The following is an 8,593-nucleotide window of genomic DNA, read 5'->3' as shown; positions in this document are numbered from 1 at the left end:
GGTTATTCATCCCATTACTGCAGCTGGGACTCAAATCTACACAAATTGATTGTCAGGTTTTCTTACTAGACAAAAGTGACAGTATTTCCAAAGTAATACTTATTTTGGGGTGCTTGGGGATGTGAAGGGTGCTATATAAATGCAACTTCTGATTGTCTATTTAGCATCTTTTAAGCCTACTTTCCAACACATTTAATCATTTTGAGGCTATCACCATTGTTCCAAGATTTAAGCAATTATAATGAACATTTTACAAGTGTGATATTGTAATATCTGACGGACAATTTTCCAATGCACTAAAAGTAGACCAAGATTCAAGGCTTATAATTGTATTTGTAGCTAAGTTTAGAAAATTATTTTCTGCAAGGTTTATTTAGGCAACACAAATACTCTGATTTCAGCCAGTCAAAAATTCATCATGTTAAAGTGTGGAGTATGGAAGCTGTTTAAACATTGTTTCTGTTCAAATGTAAACATATACAAAATTACATTCTTCCCAAAAATTTGGATCACGTAGAGATCGTTTTTTTAGTCCACAACATTGTTTCCAATTTGTGCCTGAAATATGTTAATAATGCACTTACACTAGTTTACATTCATTTCCTATGGATTCCCAATTTATTTTAATGGATAATTTAAATAAGGATACAATGGTGCAGTCAGAAAGTTTCTGTTCTTTTCTAAACTTTATTCTTATATGTTAGTGTTTTATTTGAATAATTTACAGTATTCACATAAACATGGACCACATGTATTTGAAAAGCATGTGAAATTTAATATGTATACACTCTCTCAAAGCCAGAAGCCATGAAATCAAAGTCATGCTGGTTATTGATTTTGCCAGGTTTCAAGTCAGTTATTTGGGCATGGGCAGTTTAGGTGAATTCCAGGTCCAATGGGGTCAAGGGTCACTTGGAACTGAATTATACATTAATGTTAATGACAAAGCGCATAACAAGTGCAGTACCTAGCTGAATTGTCCACGTGTTATTTTTAATTCCGTAATATTAAAAAAAATTGATCAGCATATTTGAGAAAATGTCCAGTTTTTGAGTTTTAGACACTTGGTTTGGAGAGATTGTACACGCAGTAGGAAACTGAAGTTAAATAACAGTAAAATCTAACTGAAAAATTTAATAACTTAATACTATTGCAAAGTTCACGGTTTGCCAAGTTTTAACCATTTTATCTTGTGGATTATTACAGAGCTTATCTGGATTGTAATGTCAGTTTAAATAATCAACAAATATTTAACTGAATTGAAAGATCAATAATGGAGTGAGCAATGAGAAGCACTGGGGATCAAGAATCAAGAATCCAAATATCTATAACTACAAGATTTCTGCATAAGTTTGCTAATGCCTGGACAAAATTTTCAAATCTCTTTGTTTACGTATAATGGATTGAAGACAGAATGTTTTTTTCATGATGCTCCGAATACTGCTATTACATTATTTTCAAATATATTTTTAATGTAATCCCAGTGATGTCTCATCATCTTTTGGTCAGCTAAAGTTTAAGTGATTTTATTATGGGGTTCAGAAGACTTCCATGCATAACCAACCTTTCAGTGTGTCCATAAAGGTCTTTGTATTTCAGGAATTCATTTTTTAAAAATCATACGCTGTGTTAAATATCTAAGAATGACATGTACACATCCCTTTAGCTTTGTTACTCAGTGAATGGAATTTGCAACATGAATGTTCATTCAATTTGAGAAAGAAAACAGTTAGCACGGATTCCTATCATTTTTGCTGTTAACACTGGTTGCAAGAAACTGAAATAACTTAATGTGGGTAACAGTATGTATCTACAAGGTGGACTTTAACTACTTCAAGTAATAGAACATTAGTGCCCTTTTCAGTGGCTATTAACACAAATGAGTAACTCAACTATTAGCTTCATAAGTATAGAATCAGGATCTTAAACTGAATAATGTTCCACAAGAATATATTAGACGTTATGAGTCTTCTTTGTGGAATTGACCCTGATGGATTTGTTCATTCTCCCTTTTTGAGAGGGAGCAGTAGTATTTGTCTAATACTTTCGCTGAGACTTTCATCATTGTCACTGTAAAGCAATTGAATTAACCTGACTGTTGAAGACAATCTGAAGTATAGACTATTATAACCAATTGGTCCCTTAGAAGTGGTGATGTTGCTGCTTACAATACCATTGAATCTTTTAAAAGAAGCACACCAGATGTTGTAGAAAAATGGCAGCTTAAGGAAAAGGCTGGTTTTCAGTCTACTCCACATCAGTTTTTATTATCTGAAAGAAATAAATGGCATTGTCTTCACAAATGGGGAGCGTAAAATGGTGCCAGGTAGGTGGAACTCAGGAAGGGAGACATCAGCCCCGCTGCGGATGAGATTAAAGGGACTGGAGTTGCTGCCTGGCAAATGACGTTTCCTGCAGCGTAAGTCTGAAAAGTTGGGAAGTTGAGTACACTTGGTCCCGGAGGGCTTGGACTGACTCGAGACAGGCTAGTAGATCCAGGCTGCATTGTGCTGTCTACCCCAGGGTTCTGTTTTTTCCATTTGGTGCGTCTGTTTTGAAACCAGATTTTTACCTGTGTTTCTGTAAGGCTGAGGGCCAAAGCAAGGTTGAGACGCTCGCAAACCGAAAGGTATCGAGTTGAGCGGAATTTATTCTCCAGGGCCACTAGTTGCTCATAAGTGAAGGCAGTTCTCGCTCGTCTTGGTTTGGCACAGCCTGGTTCAACTCGACGGCGCTTTTGTCTTGCTGCAGTATGTTCAGACCTGGTTTCCAATTCAGTAGAGGCAGTATGGTCTTTGTCAAATTCAGCTTGCGTAGGAATTTTATTCTCTTTAAATGAATGAAAGTTTCCACAAGTTTCCACAGACATTGTTGATGTATTAGCATTGGAATGTGTATCATGCTTCCAATCACTTCCATCTGCAAAGAAGCATTTAAAATTATATCATCCAGATATTTTTTTGGAACGCATGATGACATCGCAATCTTTAACCCCCTGTTTTCACTGCTGCATTAAATGTCCGTGCAAATACAATAAATGGTAATTGCTATTCTCAAGTTTAAACTTAACCTAAGAAAATAAACAGGAGCAGGGAAGGGCCATTTAGTCCTCGAGCCTGCTCTATCATTCAATAAGATTGTAACCATTTCAGATTGGTGTACAAGAATATCCAATCTCTCTCCGTCACATCATTCTGCAGTCTCTCTCCATTTAAATAATATTTTGCTTTTCCATTATTTCCTATCAAAATGACAAACCTTATATTTTCCACATCTACTACATTTGCTAAATGTTTGTCCATTCACAGAGCTCAGCTACATCAGACACTATAAGTCAAACTGGACTTGGTTGACATCAGTTCCGGTGGATGAGACCTTGGTGCAGATAACCATGACGGAAGGCTAATCTGCCATTGGTCATCATGCCACGATTTGATTTGTATTGTCGTGGCAAACTCAAAACCCTATCAGTTTTGGTTGTATTCCCTTTAATTCGCCAAATATAAAAGTTCATGTGAGAAATCGCCCAATTCCTTACCTGCATGTGATGTTCCCCTATTGGACAATGACATGATGCACGGATCTTGGGGACAGAGTAATGGTGACCTAGAGAGGGTGTTTAGTTGGAATGTAGCTAAGAACAAGCACATGGTGTGGCCAAGGGGTCAGTCATCGACTAGGGTGAGCAAATGGAGTTGGATGTGGAAGAGTCAGCCATACTGGCTACGTATTGTGATCAGCACAGTTTTGTGGCTGCTGTGCCATTACTTTTCTAGTGTGGAGCAACACTGGTTTGCTAATGCTTGTCCAGGTACACTGGCCTTTAAAGATGCCGTAAGTACAAGGACTGCTGAACTTATAGTGGATATCTGCTGAGTGGTGAGTTGTTCTGAGAACAATGTATGGCGAAATGGGGATAGAATTGGATGTGAGAGATGCCACAGAGGCTGGTAGGTAATTAATAGTAGGTAAGGTGGGGCAAGAAATTTTACAGGGCCTCATGGCAAGATTCCCTCCAAATATACATCCAGAAAAAGAAATGTCAGGATTTCAGCCATTTGATCAGAACTGAAAAGCTACAAAGATCTAAGGCAAAAAGGAGAGCAGCAGAAAGAGGGATTGACAATGACACAGTTGGATGATGGATGTACCAGAGTGTTTGTAGGTGAGCTAAAATGATTGTGTGAGTGTGGTACAAGACAGACAAGAGTCGCATACCATGACAATTGATTTCTTGGTAGGAATTACTACAAACAGCAGTTTATTCTTATATCCTATTTCCTTTTTTTTATTTAGTCATTCTTTCTTAAATTTTCCCAGTCCTCAGGCCTATCACTATTTCTGCAGTATTGTATGCCTTTCAATTTGATCTCATCCTTCCTGCATTAAGAAATGGTCCCTCTGTCTAATAGAGATTTTCTGTTAAATTGAATATCTCATTATTGAGATAGCTCCTTAAATGCCTAGCATTTCTCAACCGACTCCCTCCACATCATTACAATTATCTTAATTTAAGTTTAAGAGTCTAGATTCAGACCTATATTTCTCACCTTCAAATTGAATGCAATATTCATTATAGTATGGCCATTTCTCTTGAGGATACTTTCCATGAGATCATTTATTTATTCAATCTTATTACATTTCACTAAGTGTAAAACAACCTGTTCTTCACTTGGTTCCACTCATGTTTATAATAGTAGCTTTCTTACAGAGCCCCATCATTTCCTGAATTATACAGATCACACATAGTCTTAGAGAGCTTATAAATGGTTCCCTTTCTATTTTTGTTTCCACCCAATCATTCTACAGTGCTATATTTCAAGCCATATTTACTGTATGAATCTCATCCTTGGTTAACAGAGCTACTCCAACTCCTTTTTCTTTTCTGCCTATCTTTCTGAAATATCAAATAGCCTTGAATATTCAATTCCCAGCCTTTGTCAGCTTGCAAATACTGTCACACAAAGCTCTGTTTAGGTGTAACATGTCACATAAAGTCATCCCATAGGGAAGAAGATAAAATTGTGTTCAAAAACAGACATAGGAATAATTGTACAAATTAGGAGGTGTAAATGAGGGACGATATCATTATGCCAGAAAAAGACATAATGTGAGATGGAAGCAAACGTATAAGAGCTACAGAGACATATAAAGTCAAAGTTAGCCAGTGATTCAGTGGTTTACATAAACAATTATAAATGTGTGTACACAAACATGCCAAGATAATTGCAAAAGTGATGATCTAATAGGTAAATTATCAATCGTGAAATACTGTCGGAAATGTCTAACAGCATAAACGAAACTTCCATTCTTTTTAATCTCTTGCAGCAACGTGTCTTGTATAAAGTTTAGCTCTTTGCATACAAGCCCGGCAGCCAATTACCATAATAAATACTTTTTCAAGTTCATATCTGCTTTTTCGTGAGCAAGACATGAAATTAGTACTAATTTCACCCCTTGCTGTAAAATATCCTCTTTTAATCCACATTGTTGCACGCACAGAATCGAGAGTACTTAACGGCAACTAATGAAAGACTAAACCATCTAGAGAAAGCTTGATCTAGGTCCATCGTGGCGGACACTGGCTCTATTTCTCCCATCTAGTCAAATCCCTTACCTATATTTTCGCAGCGCTAACTTTATTTCTTTATTATACGCGGTTCGATTGGATCACTGACTTATAATCTTATATCAATAATCATTAATAGATGTGTAAATAGATGTCTGAACTTCTTGTTTTCCCCCATACCATCGCTCAATCATTGGTCGCTTAGTAACCTTTTGCTGTCTTTCTTACGGTCCTGAAAATGGTAATAACCTCGAGACCACGGCTCAGTGGAAATACTTGACCCATTTGTTCCGACTGTAGTGCAATACAGGAAGGATGAAATCAAATCAGATCCTACCAAATACTGAATTATACCAACTGGCAATAAATAATATGAAAATGTGGAGATATAAACCGGCTACCCCGTACTTCTTGTAAACACCCTAGCCTTCTCCATGAGTTCTTTGTAACATTTTAACGTTATTTCTCGCAAATCACTGACGATTAGAAATTACTGTAAAATTTAACAAGCCCGCTTCATACACAGTTTATAATTGGCCCAACTATGTGACTGTTCTGTAAGTGTAGTTCATTTTGGAGAAATGTGAGTTAGCATTTGTCCAGAAACTTCTCTTTTTGAACAGGCGGGTTGTGCGAGAGAGAGGGATGCTCAGGGCTCTATCCTTTCAAAGAAATCGGTTAGAAATCGTGCAAATCTGTGACTAGTGTTGCTCCGGTCATTTCACTATCTTGTGCTGTAACGTCTAGGATAGACTTCACTTGAGTGAAGGTTCACAGCACTTCTTGAACATCATCTTGGAATGCAAGAGCCCTCATTCCCTAAGGTACAAGTGTAAGATTTTAACAGCGACATATTTTATTTGTCATTTTAATAATTGCATTGGGTTTTATTCGACTCGTCACTTCTAATAGGTGATGGGTTTACGACTTTTTTTTGTTATTTGGGGAGGAATGTTAGAAGGATATGGGCACTGGCCGCTATCCTGATTGGGAGGAAACTGAGAAATACTTAAAGGCAGATGGAAACGTTATGACAGGATCCACGGGGAAAAAAGTGTCCAATCTACATCAGCCGCGATGTGCAATTAGAGTTCCAGATTTTAACAGATCGATAATGCCATCTATTAAAGGTAAGTTTTAATCGAAAAATATTTGGACCTTCGATCTGCTTCAGACTCGCGTTTTCACGGCTGTACCTGCAAGCTGTTGGAAGGAGATATGCACAAGTCAGTAATAGGATATCGATCATCTGAGCAGCGGCATCCTCCATGGGACGATTTAAACAATTACCCAGACTCTCACCCAGTGCCAATCACACCTAGCAAAGAGCTGTTATTGAACAACTGTAATTGTTTTTTCAAGATATGACATGTAGTGTATGTCATATTTATCATTTCTGCGGATTTCGCGCTAAAGCACATAAGCGGAACAGCAAATTAAAATGGACTAAATATGGAATGTCGTGGAAGTGACCACAGCAAAATAATCTTCAATGAAACAAAGTAGTTGTTTCCCATTTCAACACCTGTCTTCCAAAAGTGGATGTGATGGTGCCCACATCAAACAGCAGGTGCATTTGGCGTAGTCTTAACCAAGTCTCCCGATTTGGAAGAAAATCTGAACTGAACTTATGCTTGTTTATCTGGTTCAAACACTAAGCAATTTCAGTTACTACAAAAAAGTCGCGCTCTGGAAAGTAAACAAGAAGCAAGGAGTTAGACCTGCGTCAGTAAACAAATACTCCTCGTTACTTCTGCAACCAACTCCTTGTCAGTTTCACAATATTCATAACATCCGCTTGATTTGAAAAGACTGGGTTAGAAAACAAATAGTCTACTAATTCAAATAATAAAACTTTTCGTGAGGAAGTCAAGACAAAATATGCAATAAAAAGATCTGCGTAATTTCTTGATTCAAGACAAAAGCCTGCAGGAGGCCCAGCAAAAGACCAGTGTCACTTTGGTGCAGGCAATGCGCAGAGTTATTGATATTTTGTAATTAAAGTATCGTAACGCTGTATTAAGATGAGATCGTGTAATATTACTCACCGGAATCGGTGTCGATTTGGTCGCTGTTCTTTTCAGCACTTAGTTTTTCACCTGTCTCCATTAAACTCTGATCTCCACTGCAAGGGACGGGTAACTTACTGCTTTCATTTGGTCCGTTCTGATGCAGCTCAAACGGCTGCGACTTGCCTGTGAATTTTTGAGGGTCCAGTATATCTATGATGGAGAAGGAAATCTTATGAGTAGGGGCCATTTCTTCCCCAATGTCCGGGGACTCGAACATTGCCCTCTCGCCCTTTAGACACTGTCCAGCGGGCTACAGCTTGCTCCGCAGATCAGACAAGACAACGATTCTGTCACAAATTGAGCGGGAACGCGCACACGAATTCACTTTGGAGTTAAAATTGACTCTTAAGACAACGCCAGCCACTTCACACCTGACACCGAAATTATTAACGAATGCTTTAGATTGATGGTAATCAGTTTTGTCCGTTTTAAACAGAGATTGCGGGGTCTCTACATATAGAAGTAACCACTGCTCTAGTGCTGGTTTTGTGGGGCTCCTTTTCTAGTTTGGAGCTGGTCTGTTGAACGTCTGGCTACAGTGACAGAGACTAATAATAACAGTGCACGTGGTCTAAAGCCCAGCAGCAGATCAGCTATTAACACTACAGAGGCCTTTGGATATGCATGGGCAGGTTCGCCACGTGTGATTGCAATAATAGTTTAGCTGAACATCAAAGGGATCTCTACTGACATCACAGTATATAGAAAACAAAGGTTTCTTTTGTTTGAGAATACTTAATTTCAGTTAACTGTTGCAGTAAATGAAGAATCATTTAACAAAAAAATACTTCCTACAGCTGTTTTTTATGTTAATTCTGCCTACTCTATCAACACATTTGAATGGATATTCAGTATAGAATATTCTTTAACAAGTTAACCTTTTTATTTACAATGAGATAAGCAAGTTTAAATAACAGGTATAAAGTCATTAATGCATCGGCATTTGGCCATT

The 8,593-nt window shown here is 37.8% G+C and overlaps 1 protein-coding gene across 1 annotated transcript; it reads right to left on the bottom strand.

The window, feature by feature from the left end:
- Positions 1 to 831: 831 nt before the first annotated feature.
- nkx1.2la (NK1 transcription factor related 2-like,a) lies at positions 832 to 7,873 on the bottom strand. The gene is made up of 2 exons (XM_020515660.2): positions 7,618 to 7,873; positions 832 to 2,919 (listed from the first exon to the last, which is right to left on the bottom strand). Exons 1-2 carry the CDS (start codon positions 7,856 to 7,858, stop codon positions 2,297 to 2,299), a joined length of 864 nt encoding a protein of 287 aa, XP_020371249.1. The 5' UTR covers positions 7,859 to 7,873; the 3' UTR covers positions 832 to 2,296.
- Between the last annotated feature and the right edge of the window lie 720 nt (positions 7,874 to 8,593).

The sequence above is a fragment of the Rhincodon typus genome, chromosome 20 (assembly GCF_021869965.1).
Source record: "Rhincodon typus isolate 14 chromosome 20, sRhiTyp1.1, whole genome shotgun sequence".
NCBI classification, from domain to species: Eukaryota; Metazoa; Chordata; class Chondrichthyes; order Orectolobiformes; family Rhincodontidae; genus Rhincodon; species Rhincodon typus.
The sequence above is the reverse complement of the archived record's forward strand: the minus strand, read 5'-3'. Positions and strand labels throughout refer to the sequence as shown.